At 41.0% G+C, this 19,204-nt stretch overlaps 1 protein-coding gene across 1 annotated transcript in view; it reads left to right on the top strand.

The window, feature by feature from the left end:
- Positions 1-19,204, top strand: part of CNTNAP2 (contactin associated protein 2) — a 1,643,672-nt gene that overhangs the window by 1,136,053 nt on the left and 488,415 nt on the right. Inside the window, exon 11 of the mRNA XM_054019209.1 lies at positions 7,996-8,102. Within this exon, the coding sequence (XP_053875184.1) occupies positions 7,996-8,102 (107 nt within the window). The remainder of the gene's footprint in view (positions 1-7,995; positions 8,103-19,204) is intronic.

Here is a 19,204-nt window from a genome sequence, read left to right as displayed (position 1 = left end):
TATGATTGCCCCATCTCAAAAAAGATATTTGGAATTGGAAAAGGTACAGAAAAGGACAACAAAAATGATTAGGGGTATGGAACAGTTTCCATATGAGGGGAGATTAATAAGACTAGGACTTTTCAGCTTGGAAAAGAGACAATTAAGGGTGGATATGTTAGAGGTCTACAGAATCATGACTGGAATGGAGAAAGTAAATAAAGAAGTGTTGTTTACTCTTTCTCATACACAAGAACTAGGGGTCGCCAAATGAAATTAATAGGCAGCAGATTTAAAACAAACAAAAGGAAGTATTTCGTCACACAATGCACAGTCAACCTGTGGAACTCTTTGCCAGAGGATGTTGTGAAGGCCAAAACTATAAAAGCATTTAAAAAGAATTAGATAAATTCATGGAGGATAGGTCCATCAATCGCTATTAGCCAAGATGGGCAAGGATGGTGTCCCTAGCCTCTGTTCGCCAGAAGCTGGGAAAGGGGGACAAGATGGATCACTTGATGATTATCTGTAATGTTCATTCCCTCTGAAGTACTTGGCATGAGCCACTGTTGGAAGACCGTTGGTCTGACCCAGTATGGCTATTCTTATGTTCTCTCTCACCAACCGAAGTTGGTCCAGTAAAAGAGATTACCTCATCTACCTTGAGTTTAAATAACAAAATCACATATTTCAAATAAAAATATAGGATACAGAGAAATTAAACATACCATATAAGGAAAGGCAAAAAGCATGTGCTTTCATGTTAGGTGTGAAAATACATGGAGAAACTAGTTAAGTGACAGATACAAGAAACTGTCACAAATGGCAGGAACTTTACTTACACAAAATTGACAAGTGTGTGTGAAGAAGCAGAAGTGGCCCAGTGCTAAACAAGTGCAGGCAAAGTAGAAAAAAAAGATAAAAATGTCCATGTGGTAGTTTGCAGAAAAGTCCAAGATGGTGTGACGGGTTGGATCACAGAAACCCCCTTGGGAGCTGCCACCCAATGTACCAAGACTACCCCTGTTCCTGTTTTCCCTGCCAGCTCAGGACTCCAGCACCCTGTCTTGCTGAGCCAGACACTTCAGTCTGCTCCAACAGAGACCCAGGGTCTGAATCACTTGCCCCAAAGCTGCAAGTTTACCTGAAAACAGCTTACAGAAGTGTGCTTGTCTTTAGCACTCAGATGCCCAACTCCCAATGGGGTCTAAACCCAAATAAATCCGTTTTACCCTGCATAAAGCTTATGCAGAGTAAACTCATAAATTGTTCGCCCTCTATAACACTGATAGAGAGAGATGCACAGCTTTTTGCTCCCCCAGGTATTAATACATACTCTGAGTAAATTACTAAATAAAAAGTGATTTTATTAAATACAGACAGTAGGATTTAAGTGGTTCCAAGTAGTAACAGACAGAACAAAGTAAGTCACCAAGTAAAATAAAATGAAATGCGCAAATCTATGTCTAATCAAACTAAATGCAGATAAGTTCCTCACCAGTTCCAGAATGCTCCCTTTTACAGGCTAATCTCCTTTTAGCCTGGATCCAGCAATCACTCACACCCCCTGTAGTTACTGTCCTTTGTTCCAGTTCCCTTCAAGTATCCTGGGGGGGGTGGAGAGGCTCCTTCCTTAGCCAGCTGAAGACAAAATGGAGGGGTCTCCCACGGGTTTAAATAGACTCTCTCTTGTGGGTAGAGACCCCCTTCTTTCCTCCTATGCAAAGTCCAGCTTCAAGATGGAGTTCTGGAGTCACCTGGGCAAGTCACATGTCCCTGCATGACTCAGTCTTTACAGGCCGAAGCCATTGTCCACATGGTATCTTGCATGTCTCCAGGAAGACTTCTTATGTGGATTGGAGCATTCCAAGATGCATTGTTCTCCAAATGTTTCCTGATCAGGTACTTAACCTGGCGAATTCCTTCCTAAAGAAGCTGACCAAATGCCTCCCAAAGCTTACTTAGAAACCAAGCAAGCATACAGCCCATATTCTTAACCTCAAGTAGAAAATGATATATATGTACAAATAGGATGAATAGATATAGTAGACCATAACCTTTACGGAAATATATTACATGGCACAGGCAGCACAAAACATATTCCAGTTATGTCATACATACATTTATAAGCACCCCCTTCTCATAAAGCCTTATGGGGTACTCTGTCACAGATGGTTTCAGTACGGAGGTAATATTGAACTTTGTCCTGAAGGGAATGGACAGTCAATGATTTTATTTATAAATGGAGAGGATATGGTCACGTTTCTTTGACCTGGATTCAGGAGAGCTCATAAATGAGAGGCCAGAGAGAATGGAGTTGCAATAGTCAAGACAAGAGGAGAAGAAGACATGGATGCAGATTTTAGCACAGTGGAACCCAGGTAGTGGTGTACATAGGGAGTGTTGTGGAGGTGTTTTTAGCAGATTAGCAGATATAGGAGATACGAAGGAACCATAAGGTCCAGGGTACTATAAGTCTATATCAAAAAGAAATTGAATCATGGAGTTGTGTGAGGATACTCCCCTGGCCAACAGAAGAAAGCTGATTTTAAAATCTGGCAAGTTTGTATACAACCAGATGATAAAACAGAGACATCCAAAATCCATTTGTGCATTCAATTAAAGTGCAAATAGAGCATAAATGGGTCTTGCATGTATATACTCTATTGCAGGGGTCAGCAACCTTTCAGAAATGGTGTGCCGAGTCTTCATTGATTCACTCAAATTTATAGTTTTGAGTGCCAGTAATACATTTTAACATTTTTAGAAGGTCTCTTTCTATAAGTCTATAATATATAACTAAACTATTGTTGTATGTAGAGTAAATAAGGTTTTTAAAATGTTTTAGAAGCTTCATTTAAAATTAAATTAAAATGCAGAGCCCCCCCGACTGGTGGCCAGGACCTGGGAAGTGTGAGTGCCATTGAAAATCAGCTCGCATGCTGCCTTCGGCATGGGTGCCATAGGTTGCCTACCCCTGCTCTATTGTGTGTGCAAAATTACACAAGGTGATTTCCATGCACAAATATACATATGATCAAATGCTTATGAAAATTTTACTCTATACACTTTATAGCACTTTTTTCCAACAGCGTAAGTGTCTAGCTCTGGGTTCTAAGGAGTCAGGCCTGGGGGTTGGACCGGCCATAGAGTCAGGACAAGGGTGAGGGCAGCACTGAAACTGGGATCTGGGGACATGCTGGACAGAACTGACAGTTTACAGACCAGCCAAAAATCAAGATTGTAGCTGGATTCTGGTTGCGGACCAAAGGTTAAAGCTGGGGTGGAGTCAGTCTGTTACCTGGGGTTCTTTCAACCCAAAGCTCTTGGTAACTTTTACTCTGTGCGAAGTGGTGTCAGGAAATAGATGGCTGGCACAAACAGGACAACACAAGAGTGCTTTCACTTAATGCTAAACTTTACTTAGTCTCAAGCACTTACGTCCGCAACAGGTTAGTAAAACACCCACAACCCTCGATAATTACTGAAGCTGAGTGTGGCTCTCGAGTGGCACAGTGGCAGCCGGTGGGGAACTAGGGTTACCATATTTCAGCAAGCAAAAAAGAGGACGAGAGGAGCCCCGCCCCTGTCCTGCCCTAGCCCGCCCCATCCTGCCCTAGCCCTGCCCCTGCCCCTCCCACTCCCCCCCTCAGAACCCCCAACCCTCCCCCCGCTTCTTGCCCCCTGACTGCCCCCTCCTGGGACCCTCCCCCCATTCTAACTGGCCCCCTAGGACTCTACCCCCTACCTGTACCCTGACTGCCCCAACCCTTATCCACACCCCCACCCCCAGACAGACCCCTGGGATTTCCACGCCCCATCCAACCACTCTCCACCCCCTGACAGCCCCCCCAGAACTCCCAACCCATCTAAACCCTTCTGCTCCCTGTCCCCTGACTGCTCCAATCCCTCTCCCCACCTCTGCCCCCTGACAGCCCCCCCCCCAGAACTCCCAAATACCCCCCCCCGCTCCTTGTCCCCTGACTGCCCCCTCCTGGGACCCCTTTTCCTAACTGCCCTCCAGAACCCCACCCCCTACCTAAGCCTCCCTGTTCCTCGTCCCCTAACTGCCCCCTCCTAAGACCCCCCCCCCAACTGCCTCCCAGGACCCTACCCCTACCTGTACCCTGACTGCCCAAAACCTTAGCCACACCCCCAGAAAGCCTCCCCCGAACTCCCGACCCCTCCCCCCGTCTCTTGACTACCCCCTCCAAAACCTCCCTCCCCCTTCTCCAATCCCCTGGCCCCCTTGTTGTTGGCCTTTCTTCGCCTAATGTCTCGGTGAACTTGCTCAGGAACTGCCTGAGCCGTTGGTCCTGGCATGCTGGGAAACAGTGGGGGAGGAGCTCCAGACTGCCGGAGCCGATCTGCGAATGCAGGGAGGGAGGGAGTGATTTCTGCTGCAGGGGAGGCGGAGGACGTGCTCTCTCTGGCTGTCGGAGCCCCATGTAAGTGGCACCAAGTGGGGGGGGGGAAGTCCGGACATTTACAAATTCCCCCCGGACGCTATTTTTAGCTCAAAAAGCCAGACATGTCCGGGGGAATCCGGACAAATGGTAACCTAAGGGGAACACAAGATGCATCCAGAGGGAGAGTCCAGTCCCGAAGTGTCCCACTACCTCCAACTTTTCCCTCTTATTTATAATACAATGACATGTCCCTTAAAGAAAACTTGTTAAGCAAGCAGTTTCAATGGTCAGCAAGAGGTTTCCTTCTGATTATTGATTAACCAGGTGTGGGTTTTCCCCAGAGTTTGCAGCCTTGAGGTCCCTAAAATGCATGTATCAGCAATTTCAACACAATTCTTATCAGGAAGGACATGGGGTCAAGCTGCCATTTTTGTGGCACACAAAACCCCCTCCCCTGGTTAAGCTAAATCTGCTGCATGGCCACTTTACGGCCTGCTGACTTGGCTGCTTTTAGCAATAAGCAATAGTGGTTTCAGGCACTTTACTGGTTTGCCAAAATCTCCCCATACAAGTCAGGGGTCAGCAGGGGATGCAGGGTTGGAGAAAGGTTGCAGGAGGGCACAGACAAGGCTGAAGTGGCCTGGAGCAGGGACAGGATAGAGGGCAGGTTGGAAGTCTAGGGATTTTGTAACACTGCAGGAGGCAGTAGGAGGGATCCTGGTTAACTTGCAGCTTTAGCAGGGTCAATGAAATAAGTGTGCCTGGGAGTCATTTGACTCGGGCCCTGCAGCATACCTGAGGGCGAAGTCACTGCAGGCTCTGCTTACAGGCTGAGTCAGTGCAGCTGAGTTGCTGCTGCGTGCCTGAGTGAAGAGTCACTGCAGGCTCTGTTGGAGTGGCGAGTCACGGCACTATTGAGAATCTCACCCGCTCACATCTAAAGGCCCTTCTCTGCAGCCTAAGAGGAGGAGCTACTGGACCCAGGTCTCAAGTAAATGTGGAGGATAACTAATGAAAAAACAGATACAGGAGTGAGGGTCAAAAGCAGGGATCCAGTGGAGGACACCGAGCAGAGAACCCCAGACAGTTCCCACTGCTCCTCAAAGGGAGCCAGTGGGCACAGCCCTGGTCTGGCTGTGGATTTGCCTCACAGTAAATATTTATCTTGGTGTCCTCACCAAATAATATTGAAGTTATTACATTCTGCCCACTTAAAATTCCCTATAGTTCGAATCAATTTCCACCCTGAACTATGTCAAATTAGTATAAATAAAGCAAAAATGTTGATTTAAAAAAAATATTCCAGAGGAAGTTGAGTTAAGCTAGCTCTCTTACAAGACACAAAAAACTAACAATAGGGAGTTGTGGTTTATTGGATACATTTGACTTAAAACTTTTAATCAATTATATAAATAAATAAATAAATAAATAAAATAAAAAAGTGTGCTCAGGTAGATGGTGTCAATAAATATCTATATTGATTTTCATATTTACATGAATTATATTTGCTAACTTACCAATACAAGATTAGCATTGCTACTTCTACTGCTATAAAAGTAAGTTATATAGTAGTAAAATGCAAAATTGGATATTGGCATTATTATTGAGATTTCATGTAAATATCTGTCCAAATTAATGTAGAATTTTTTTTTTTTTGTCAGTGGGAAATTGTTTTAAAGCAAATCTATTTTCAAATAGAATTAAGGAAGGAAATACATCCAAAGTGACACATGAAATGGTTTTGGAGAAGAAAGTAATTTACCAAATATATTGCAAGATATGAATTTAGGGTTTCAGTATTTATGAAACCACAAAGTGATTATGAAAATAAAATCTAAATATAGCTGACAAGGTTTAAAAACACAGAAAATTACATTCAGAATTAAGGCCTTGCCTAGATGTACAGAAGTGTGGGTCAGACTTATGTCAATAGAACTACTTTTAAAGTGTCATCAAAACACCAGCCATGCATAGATTCATAGAAAATTGAAAATTTCCAAATAATTGGAAATTTGCTGTTACTATCGCAGACCCCTACAGGATACTGTACCCTAATATTAAAATGTATAAAAATGTTTTAGCTTTTCATTCAAAAGATGATTTCTTTAAGCATGTTTTTTATTAGTCTCTTGTAATTCTCTAACATTTAAGTGACACATCTCATTCACGGTTGTATAATAGAGAATGTAGGCAGATCGTATAGTACATTTTCTTAAAAAGCTTTTACTCTGTGTGTATAAACAATAACAATTTTGAAGATGGAGGTGAACTGCACTATGGCCAAGTGTGTTTTTGTCAAAAATATTTTTCTCTTGGATACATATGCAACATCCCTGTAAAATCGAAGTGATGCGTGCACATAATAGTGTGGGAGAGAAGGAAAATTCCCAAATTAATAATTCCAGAATTATTTGTCAGATAGACCATTATGTATTAAGGTGTACTATGGGTATTAACAAAGAGGCTAGTGTTAGCTATTACAGGGATGCTGTTAATTTCAAAATTATCCTGGTGATAACTATAGTTTAATTTGTACTATATTTCCAGAAAATATTTCCATTTGTTAGTTGGTAGGAGGTCTATTAATCTTTCCTTAATGTACAAATGCAGAAGTGTAGTTCATAAATATTATTATTATTTGGACAAATTCAACATGAAAGGAAAATTCCTTTAACACTTGATCAGAAAGCACAGAGTCTGTCCTGAGACTGGCTGAAAAGAAATTTAATAAATAGAAAAATGGTTCTTTGAAATGAGATTTCAAAGCATACTCCAAGAAGAGACAAGTAATAGTTTCAAAAAGCTAAAGTATTATGATAATTCCTATTTAAATGAATCTTTGATAGAAAAGACTGGTCAAACTCAAATCTTTGAAATTGCATTTTGTGGCTGTTTCAAATAATAAATGTATGTTCTGATATAATTTCCCCTATTTTTCATTCATTTCCATTCCACCTTTTCTTTTTCATTTCCTCAGCTCTCTTACAATAATTTAGCTGGAGTGGGAGAGCAGGTGGGGTAAAGGTGAATTACGCTTGCCACAAGTAAATTAAAGCCTGTTAAAGCTTTTATTCTGAAGTTCACAGCACCTGGTTTGTTTTAATAATGCAGAGTTAGTAACTTCCATCTCAGCCAACAGGCAAGCTGCCTCCGTCTTATCCCATGGTGGGCAGGACAAAGATTAATAGAATCTCACTGCCATTCTTTTCTAACTTTCAGTGACTTGTGGGTCTTGAATCCATGGGGCATGGCATCACCTGTACAACAGAAAGATCCATGGCTTGTGATGTCATTCTGATTCTGGTACTAGTCATTCATGGCCTTTAAAAACTTAATTTATGATGAGTGAATATATCCCACCATTGTCTTCCTTTTCTACTGTTTGTTTGAAAAGGGGCCACAGCAAGGCTGTGATACATCATCTTTTGTGTGATTGGCACAGTTTGTCATGAATTCTGTTAATCTACCTAAAACAACAAGGATTAATTATGCGTGTAGGGCAAACTGGTATTGATATGATGTATTACTTGACAGCTCAAAATTTGGCCATTCATAAATCTTGTTGTTTATTTGTTTTTGTTTTTCTCTTTGTCTCTTGTCCTGCCAGGTGCGTGCCCAATCACTGTGAACATGGTGGAAAATGCTCCCAAACATGGGACAGCTTCAAATGTACTTGTGATGGAACTGGATACAGTGGTGCCACCTGTCACAACTGTAAGTGATACTGTGATTTGCTTTCAACGCTGTAATATAATATAGAAGGCATGCACAATACTGATGTATTTTGGTTGAGATGTAAAAGTCCAAGTCAGAGCCATTTGTGCTTATTAAAGAGCCCAGAGAACTTTTTGTGAGAGAAGGAATGCTGATACTTGCGTCTGGCCCACATTCCATTTTGACTACTTAAAATTCCATCCTGGGTGATCAAATGGATCGATGAATTCATCAATCATTGTCCTAAACTCTTGCCTAGTGTTGCTGAGAACTCTTAAATGGTAGCAGTATTTGGTCACTAAAGGCTGGTCTGCACTGAAAACTTACATCGGCATAGCTACGTCCACGCCCCGGAGAGACGTAGCTAGACCACCCTATCCCGCAGCATAGGCAGCGCTAGGCTGACAGAAGAATTCCTTCATTTACTTAGCTACTGCCTCTTGGAGAGGTGGATTACCTACAGGGACAGGAGAACTCCTCCTGTCACTATAGTGCGTGTCTACACTGAAGTGCGACAGTAGTGCTGCTGCTATAACGTTTTAAGTGTAGATATAACCTGATACTGGAACAGACGCATGTGCAAACGGACTCTTTGGCCATTCTGAAAGTCAAACTATTACTTCTGTTGTGGTAAGTACTGCAGGCAGCACTATTAGTGCCCACTGCTTACAAGCCATATTGATTATAGCCGTATTACAGCTGCTTCCTCTACTGATATACTGGGAGTGCGGAGAGAGAGGAAAAGAGATGTCCTTGTACCTTCTACATCAGACTTACACGTGCAGGGCAAGCCATTGTGTGTGTGTGTGTTCTTGTCTTTCTAGCAAAAGGGCCTTTTCATTTTGAAAAGTGTTTTCTAAAATATGGTAGATAAGATAAAGAAGACTTGTCCATTTACTGTCTTTCTCCATTGACATGCCTACAATAACACCCTCTTACTATTATGAGAGAACAGTTACCTTAGATTCACTACCAAAGCTACAACCAAGATGCTTGCAAAGAGGTGAAAAATCCAATTACCAGTTTAATTCAGATTTGCAATTTTTTTGTTTACACTTTAATTTCACATTCTAGAATTATGCAAAATATTTAATGAGAAATTAGCCAATCTCAGTTTGTGATTTCTGCCTTTTGTTGGATTTTACAAAATTCATGTAATCTCATGGAAAAACTGACCTTTCACAGGTTTTCCATTTCCACTTAAACTGCTATTTTTGAGCAAAATTTCGATGTCATACTGAACATATTTATAACACACACCATTTTAAAAGTATTTAAAAATGCATTATTGTTTAATTATAGAGAGATTAGAAATTATCCAAAAAGCAGTTTTGAGAGACGAGCATTTCCATTGCTCATTTGCTGCTGCTTGTGTTCATACTTGGGATTTATAAAGGCCTTCTTTTGACTCACCAATGGTATTCCTGAAAACAAATGTTTGTGATAGTTTCCAACCTCATTTAGTTTCATTTTCCCAGTTCTGATCGCGGTAAATAGTGTAACAAGTTAGATTTTTAAAATCTTTAATTTGTTGGACAAACTGGATTCCTTAAAACCTGCTGTCTCTTCTTAGCTTGCTGAGCTAATGGTATATACAGAGGGTTAGTCACCTCTTCTTTATATCGTACTTTAAAGCTGTGGCTTTCGGTTCAGTGTGTGGGTGCTGGGTAGTGTTGGTGGCCTGTGATATATAGGAGGGCAAACTAGATGATCTAGTGGACTCCTCTGGCCTTAAACTCTGACTCCATGTATCTACAGCAGATCCCCCCCCCCCATCAAAAAATTGTATTTTTATTATAACGAGATCAGTTATTGAGTAATAATTTGCTCCAGAAGTCTGGTAATTTAATGCCTGTGACTGGAAAGAAAACATAAATCAAGTGCAGATGGATCTAAAGCAAAATCCCTATTCTGAAAACCCACTGTTTGCGGTCTTCTGTGGATCCAAATGTTTACAGGTCAGCCTCACTTTCAATGGTTTGCACGATGAGAAGGCAATCTTCTCCTCTCATGTCCACACCAAACATCTCCGCTCCAATATTATGCTCTCCCTGCATGTGTGAGCTCCCACTTACATCAGTGGGAACAGAATATTTGATGTGCTGACCTGAGATGAGCACTTATTCTTATAACATTCCCTCCCACTCCCGAGCTATAAATGCAATATTCTTTATAGAAAGTTTCTACTAGGTTTTGCTCTCTGGACACCGTTATTACTGGCTTATAAAAAGTATCTTACCTGGATGCTTCTCTCCATGCCTTATAAACAAATTCCAGAAACTTGAACAGGATGAAGTGAAAGCTTTTCATTAAGGTGATATTCTCCCAATCAAGTATGGGTTGTGGAATGGGATGCACAGAGTTGTCATCCATATTCCAGACCAGGGAATAAAGTGGCTGCTGCAAAAGTGGTGAGGAGCCAATGTGCACCATACCATGTGGTGAGTGATGGATTTGGTCCTACTAAGTGCCAGTATAGTGTAGGCCTGGCTTGACATGAGTAATTAGACATGGGTGAGGCCTCATTTCTTAAGAGACTGGTTTAGGGTGGTAATGGATCTGCAGGCTGGAAACAGAATGTCTGTACTAGCTAAGATAAGAGGGAACACCCACGGAACATTTCCAATTGGCAAGATAACAATGGATAAGATATTTTGGGAACATAAAGATGAGGTAAAGAGTAAATCATACTTGGACAGTGTGTGGATACAGCATGCTGTACAGGGATTGGTTTCTACACAGTAACCAAGCCAATCCCAAAATGTGTAGTGCAATGTAATGTGGAAATGTATATAAAGGAAGATCTTTGCTGTATAACTTTGGATGGTACACTTGTGTCTGATCAACTCAAATGTAGTTTGATTGTATGCCAATAAAGAAATCTCAGTGACTAGTTTGGCATCGAGCTGGATGGATAATGGCTTGGAGGCTAGTGAATGGATAAAGTCTCAGAGGCCACCCCAACATACTCCTGAGTGAATCAAGTCTCAGAGGGTATCGTCTTTTACATAGTTATTTCACAAAAAAACTGTCAGCCAAGGAAAGTTTATCTGTTGGCTAGAAGGGGGCCAGAATTTCTCCTCATGCATTTCAGGCTATACAAGCAATAAGCAAGAGAGAAACAGATTTCAATTAAAAAAAATTATAATTTCATTTTTTGAAAATAATAATCATTCTTAGTTATTAGAAATGCCATTTAACTTCCTTCCTTCCTTTTTGAACATGTAGCTATTGGGTTTAAAATTCTTCTTTGAGACCATTAAATATAAGAAGGGACTCATCTTCAGAGCTAATTGTGCCACTGTTGGACTGTAATATACCCAAAGAAATCAGATGAATAAAAACTGATTATTAAAGAAAAATATGGCCACGTGTAAGGGACCATTCCTATGGTTCGTTCACAGGCCAAATTCCCGTTGTTGTGATTGAGCGTTTGTGTTCATAAAGACTGCAGGATTGGGACTGGGAAGGAAATATAGAATTTCATAGTTAAATAGTATTTTGGTGAAACAAAGAAAAAATAATTTGGCATATGTATTTGTTGAGCCCTTTAAGTCTGAATTTTCATAGTTTTTTTTTTTTTCTGGTTTAACACCAACACCTTGAAAATCATTTCTTTTTGTGCATCTGAATGGGGGGTTAAGATATTCAGTTCCTCTGGATAAATGCAAGGAGGGATGTTTAGTTAATTAAGCATGTTCTCACTGACCAGTGAGTCTTTGAAAATAAGAATAAACTACTTTTCCTCCTTGAGTGCCAACGAGAGAGAATAAGGAACAGAGGTAGGGAGTCACTTCCCTGAAATCACATTCATTAAAAAAGAAAAAATAATAATCCCAGTAGCTGTGTACATTTCTCTTAATAGCATTTTCATCTGACTTCTGCAGATAAAATAATGCAATAAGGAAAGGAAAAGATGCTACTGGACTTCTATGTCAAAAGGGGGATTTAAAGTATAGTGTCTGCCTTTCAGGTACAAGCAGGATAAAAGCACATTGGATTATAGCAGGACAGGTCATCTAGAGGCACACAGCACAGGAACCTTTGCCTTTGCAACACAACTAAAGTTTCAGGCTAATCCCTTTCTTCATATATTGCTTTAGAAAGACGGCAAGGTTTTTTTTTTTTAAGGATCTAATTTCAGTTTTACAGCGAGTGTTGCAATACTTTTAAAATTACTCTTTTCTCTTTAGAGAAAAAGTTTCTTTGAAAGGTGAGCTTCAGTTTATGTAATGAAAGCATCAGCTTAGTAGAGGTGATCACGGAATAGTCTCCATGTTGTGGACCCAGGTGTATGGCATGTCAGAATTTCAGCAACCTTCTGTAATGAAACTCAAAATCAGGGGAAACTCATGTTTTATTACAAGCCTGCAATTCGCCAGGTTTGCCACCATTCGTATTCATGACCCTCCTAGTAGTCTTAGGTCTATGCTGTTGAGCAGACCTAGACTGTTTTTGGTTTGAGGTGGGAAGTCAGCACTATTCTGTAGTTTTGACCTGAAACCAGGCAACGCTCTGGACCTTTGTCTGAATTTCATTTTGAATTTTTAGGTTCATTTGAAGCAGAAACTCAAAGCCAAACTCAAGGGATAAACTCTTTAAACTCAAACAGAGTAAACATTTGCATGAAACCCTTTGAATCCAAATGACTTTGTTTCACACCGCTCTAATCATAATGCATTCATTAAATGACAATGCAAACACAATAAGTATACAGAGGAGGAGAAAATACACATTCCATAGAATGAAGAAGTAGTAGTATTTAAAAAAAAAAAAACAGAAAAAAAGATACTTTACAGGAAGAAATTTCACCTGGAAACAAATCTGATGTTACGATAATGGCTGATTGTCTCAGATTAGGAGTAGCAGTTCAGCACATTTACTTTTTCAGCACATTTTACTATGTTGAAATGACTAAATAGTGTTGGATAAATTTGTTTTTCAGTATAGGACAGACCTTGTAAAAGTAGTATTGTGGTGTTCAATATTTGTCTCCACTCAGTAATTTCCATAGCAAATGAGTTCAGTTTACAAAGGAAATGTTTATTCTAATTGCTGCCAATTCAACCAAAGACCTGAGAGTCACCTCTCTTCTTGCATTTCAACATCTGCCAAATTCTGCCATCAGTTACAGATGTGCAACCCTGTTTTCCTGAGAGGTTTTATGCAGGAGTGATGGGTTATAAATTTTGCTAATGAGCCATAAAAAGGAATATAATCCAGCTCACTCTCTCTTAACTGTGTTGGCTCTACAGAACCAACAGAAGAAGTAAAAACATAAATACTTTTGACAGTATAGGAATAGTGAAAGTGAATGCACACAAGGTTCAGGTTGATTGAATAAATCATGCCATTTTTACTTTATCAGAGTAGAACAGCATTTGAAGTTTTAAATTTTTCCCAACCCAATATTGTAATATTCAATGGTTTTCTTTCATTAGCTGTGATACAATGGATTAACGGAGTCTGGACTGTAACCCTGACCGCTGAATTCCTTGGTTTTGTCTCCTTAAGGCATGCAATCAATGAGTATTTTACCCTACATTCTGGAATGTGAATAAAAGTTAATGGGGGATTGGGGAAAGCACTCTTAAAATGTTGAGTCCATTTAGTACCACTAGGAGGAGCCTAATGGGGTTTAATGGTTTTGGGGTTTTTTTTTGTTTCCTCCCCTTGCTCCACCCCTTCTCCCTAAATTGAAATATTCTGATTACTTTAATAAAGGATTTAACAGTATCTAGAAGCAAACTTAAGATAACAAAATTTGAATCAGACCTTCTGTGTCACTTCATGTTGTTATTTGTATGGGCAATGGCATAATTTTTATACTTGATTAAGTTGATTGCCAACTTCAGTCATCAGGAAAATAAATTTAATCTTCACAGACTATAATTTTCATGCTGGGACTATTTAAACTCCAGCAGGCTCTCTATTGATTAGTTCACAACAACTGTGTTTCCTTGGTTTTTGTAATGAGAGAATTCATTGAGACTATTGAAATCCTGAGCTTTTTGCGTCTTCTAATTAAAACAAGAGAGACATGATATTACCTGTTCACATCATTAAATGGTTATGTTTTCTCTTACACAGATAGCAGCCATGTTCTTTTGGTCTAAATGAATTTTATTTTAGATAGGAATCACAGTGTGATTTGCCTCTTCTGTAAAGGCTGCAGCATCACTCAGAACAAAATGGCTACTGTCTTTGCACACAGGCAGGCTTGTTAGAAATTTTAAAGTGTGGCACAGAGAAAGTAAACTCCTCACAGTTTCATAAACATAAGGGTGGTTTGTTTGGACAGGAGAAATATTTTTTTTTAAACCAAGTCACAAAATTATTTCCTTCAGACAGTATCGTAAAAGGAAAAGTGAAGTCTGAATGAAGACCAAGAAAAACTTTCAAATTGCATATTTAAAAAGAGATGAGTAATAGAGCAAGCTACTTTACCAATTCAACATAATCTGAGTTGAAATAGACATAGCCAGGCAGTCCAGCAGTAATAAGGATATTCCTTGTGTATCAGGGTGCAGGAATATGGAGATATAAGTGCCCTAATCATACTTAAGGCAATTGGGATACGCGCAAACAGAGGTAACAGCATTTAAGATAATTGTCATCAGTTAGTCAGACTGCTGACTACCATATACTAAGAAAACAAAGAAAATAATCTCTTTCAGAGTTACAGCCTCCATGCAATAGGGAAGTGTTGCAGTTTATTTTCCTAATAATGTGCAAAAAATCCTCCCCCACAAACATCATTGCAGCAACATTCTCCTGGCTAGATTTAGTAAAACTTTAAATATATCAATCAATCTGAGTATTAAAGTGCTTTAATCGGTTTCTTGGAAATTAACTCTCAACTCACTGTGGAATAGGCAGAATAGTTTGGTGGTTAATATTTGCATGAGTTTTAAACTAGAGCAGTCTCATCTGTGCTCAGAAGGGGGTTAGTGTTTGATGTCAATAGGGGTTTTACATCAGTGGGAACTGTTTCGTCTCCAAGAAGACTCACTGAGAACTAGGAAGGTCTGATTTCCCCCTCCCTCTTCACTATTAGGAAGAGGGGTTGCTTGCATATCCTGCCCCACGGGAAAGTCTTTTATAAAGAGGTGGGGAAGGAAATAACCTATGCTGTTTGACTTCCCAAAAGAAGCTACTGAGGTGGGAGGTGAGCTATCACTTAGCACCATCTGAAGTGCCTGGAAGAAGGCAGAATGTGACACTTGACTGCAGGAGGAAGGCTTGGTAATAGGCCAAGCCACCAAACGCCAACTGAGATATTTAAGGCATAGACTGACTCCTATTTTACTGGGAAAAAGGAGTGACTGAGAGATTAGAAATGACTCCTGCTGTGGCAGGGAGGGGCCCTGGGGCAAGGTTGATGCTGTGCAGCATTCCTGTTAGAGTTTAATGTTGTTCTGAGCCAGGGCCGGCGCTTCCACTTAGGCGACCTAGGTGGTTGCCTAGGGCACCAGGATTTGGGGGGGGCAGCATTTTGCCGCCCTCGGCGGCAATTTGGCGGTGGGGGGTCCTTCTGCGCTCCGGGTCTTCGGTGGCAATTCTGCGGCGGGTCCTTCACTCGCTCTGGGACCCGCCGCCGAAGTGCCCCGAAGACTGGGAGCGCGGAAGGACCCCCCCGCCGCAGAATTGCTGACGACGACCGGGAGCGTGGAAGGACCCCCGCCTAGGGCGCCAAAAACCCTGGCGCCACTCCTGGTCTGAGCTCAGACTTTCAAGTGAAATTGCTAGGGTTGGTTCTCTTCCACTCCCAACATACCAACCTACAGGGGTTTCAGTATATGCTCCCTTTGTTAGAGACTCCTTTTAGCCTTTGCCTAGGAGGAGGAGGACGCAAGCATGGCTTTTGTTGTATTTTTAATACAAAGATGGCTTGAATTTCTGATGCCTCATTTAATGTTTTGAGTCCATGTACTACCTTCGCTCCACATATGAAGACTTTCTTAAAGTCTGGGTGACCTAATTTAGAATATCTTTGCAACACTCCTGTGTAGAAGCCTTTTGCTGTGAAAATTCCCCCCATTCATGAATCTTTCCATTTTCCCCCACCATTGCAATTAGAAAAGAAGAAAGCAAAGTAACCACAGTTTTACATATGTAACAGTAAGTAACACTGGTCTACAATTTTTGAGAAGTCGTCTGCTTCAAAGATAAAATGTGCTATTTATTATATATTTTGATGTGCTGAATTCAAATATGACAATTAAAACAACTGATTGGCTACTGTTTAAGATATTTAAATTTTTTACATTTTATGCCTATGTATATTGTGTAGATAGTAGAGTTTTAATCATAAATTATAAACCTAGGTCTTTTCATGTGTTTATGGTTGCTTTACATGATAATATTTCACCTGTCCTGTTTATGTAACACTTTAAAAATCAGCAAAAGGGTTATATAAATAAAATTTATTATGAAACAAAAGGCAAAAAACTATTAAGTACATAGTTTAGTCCTATTCAGTGTCTACTTGGTGCTTCTTGGCTTGTCTCTTGTATTCATTAAATGGAGCATCTCTTGTCACTGTCCAGCAATAGTCTGCAAGCGTTGATGGGCTCCATTTGCCCTGATAGCATTTCTCCATTGTTGCAATGTCCTGGTCAAATCACTCGCCGTGCTCGTCGCTCACTGCTCCGCAGTTGGGTGGAAAAAAATCTAGATGAGAGTGCAAAGAATGTGACATGTTGCAACTAAGGCTTTTGTATGCCTTGAGGAGGTTTTCCACCAACAACCTGTAGTTGTCTGCCTTGTTGTTTCTGAGAAAATTTATTGCCACTAACTGGAAGGCTTTCCATGCCGTCTTTTCCTTGCCACGCAGTGCATGGTCAAATGCATCATCTCAAAGAAGTTCATGAATCTGAGGACCAACAAAGACACCTTCCTTTATCTTAGCTTCACTTAACCTTGGAAATTTTCCACAGAGGTACTTGAAAGCTGCTTGTGTTTTGTCAATGGCCTTGACAAAGTTCTTCATCAAACCCAGCTTGATGTGTAAGGGTGGTAACAAAATCTTCCTTGATTCAACAAGTGGTGGATGCTGAAAACTTTTCCTCCCAGGCTCCAATGACTGCCAGGCTTGGTCTACACTACCCCCCCTAATTCGAACTAAAGTACGCAACTTCAGCTACGTGAATAACGTAGCTGAAGTCGAAGTACCTTAGTTCGAACTTACCTTGGTCCACACGCGGCAGGCAGGCTCCCCCGTCGACTCCGCGGTACTCCTCTCACCGAGCTGGAGTACCGCAGTCGACGGCAAGCACTTCCGGGTTCGACTTATCGCGTCCAGACTAGACGCGATAAGTCGAACCCAGAACTTCGATTTCCAGCCGTCGAACTAGCTGGTAAGTGTAGCCAAGGCCTCAGAGTGGCCAATCTTTCTTGATGTAGTGGGAATCTCTTGCACGACTATCCCATTCGCAGAAAAAACAGCAGTACTTTGTGTATCCAGTCTGCAGACCAAGCAAGAGAGCAACAACCTTCAAATCGCCACAAAGCTGCCACTGATGTTGGTCATAGTTTATGCACCTCAAAAGTTGTTTCATGTTGTCATAGGTTTCCTTCATATGGACTGCATGACCAACTGGAATTGATGGCAAAACATTTCCATTGTGCAGTAAAACAGCTTTAAGACTCGTCTTTGATGAATCAATGAACAGTCTCCACTCATCTGGATCGTGAACGATGTTGAGGGCTGCCATCACACCATCGATGTTGTTGCAGGCTACAAGATCACCTTCCATGAAGAAGAATGGGACAAGATCCTTTTGACAGTCACGGAACATGGAAACCCTAACGTCACCTGCCAGGAGATTCCACTGCTGTAGTTTGGAGCCCAACAGCTCTGCCTTACTCTTGGGTAGTTCCAAATCCCTGACAAGGTCATTCAGTTCACCTTGTGTTATGAGGTGTGCTTCAGAGGAGGAGGATGGGAGAAAATGTGGGTCCTGTGACATTGATGATTCAGGACCAGAAGTTTCATCCTCTTCCTCTTCCTCGTCTGACTCAAGTGAGAATGATTCTGGTGCATCAGTAACCGGCAGTCCTTCTCCGTGGGGTATTGGGCGTATAGCTGATGGAATGTTTGGATAATGCACAGTCCACTTTTTCTTCTTTGACACACCTTTCCCAACTGGAGGCACCATGCAGAAGTAACAATTGCTGGTATGATCTGTTGGCTCTCTCCAACTCATTGGCACTGCAAAAGGCATAGATTTCCTTTTCCTGTTCAACCACTGGCGAAGATTTGTTGCACAAGTGTTGCAGCACATGTGTGGGGCCCACCTCTTGTCCTGATCTCCAATTTTGCAGCCAAAATAAAGGTGATAGGCTTTCTTAACCATAGTGGTTATACTGTGCTTTTGTGATGCAAAAGTCACTTCACCACAAACATAGCAGAAGTTATCTGCACTGTTCACACAAGTACGAGGCATCTCTGCTCACTTTGGCTAAACAGAAATGTGTCCCTTTGCAAAATCAAACACTGACAAATAAGAGAGCACGACACTGTATGATTTCTAGAGCTGATATAGGGCAATTTGTTCAGCAGAGTGATGTAAGCTTCGTTATGATTGCATCATCCATGACTTCTAGGAATAACATGATGCAATTCATATCATGTATGATGCAATACCAGCTTCAGATTGCATCATTCATTGTTTTGCCTAAAAAGCAAGTACTGTCCAAACCCAATCATAGATTTAGTCATAGATCCAGTCAAAGATGTATTTTAGTCATTTCTGGTTTAAATTGAGATCCCTTCCCTTTATAACTCACTTATCCTCCGCCATTCCCAAGTCAAGGGTCGTATACACTGACCCAATAGCATATCTTGAAAACTAGAGCCAATCAACAATTTTAAGCATCATTTTCGTTCTCAGTGACCCAGAATTAGTAAAGTTTGACTACATTTATTTCAGAAGCATTTTGGCTGTACAGCAGTGTAACCAGAAACATGTGTTCCCATTAAAGCCAGTCTCCAAATGTCAGAGTGGACCAGTCTAGCAAACTTTCCCATTTTCCTCATGACACTGAGCTCAGCTGTTGGTTTCAGTTTGGCTTTTTTCAAACAATTCTGCAGGTGATCT

This window comes from Malaclemys terrapin, chromosome 2 (genome assembly GCF_027887155.1).
Source record: "Malaclemys terrapin pileata isolate rMalTer1 chromosome 2, rMalTer1.hap1, whole genome shotgun sequence".
In the NCBI taxonomy this organism is placed as follows: Eukaryota; Metazoa; Chordata; order Testudines; family Emydidae; genus Malaclemys; species Malaclemys terrapin.
The sequence above is the reverse complement of the archived record's forward strand: the minus strand, read 5'-3'. Positions and strand labels throughout refer to the sequence as shown.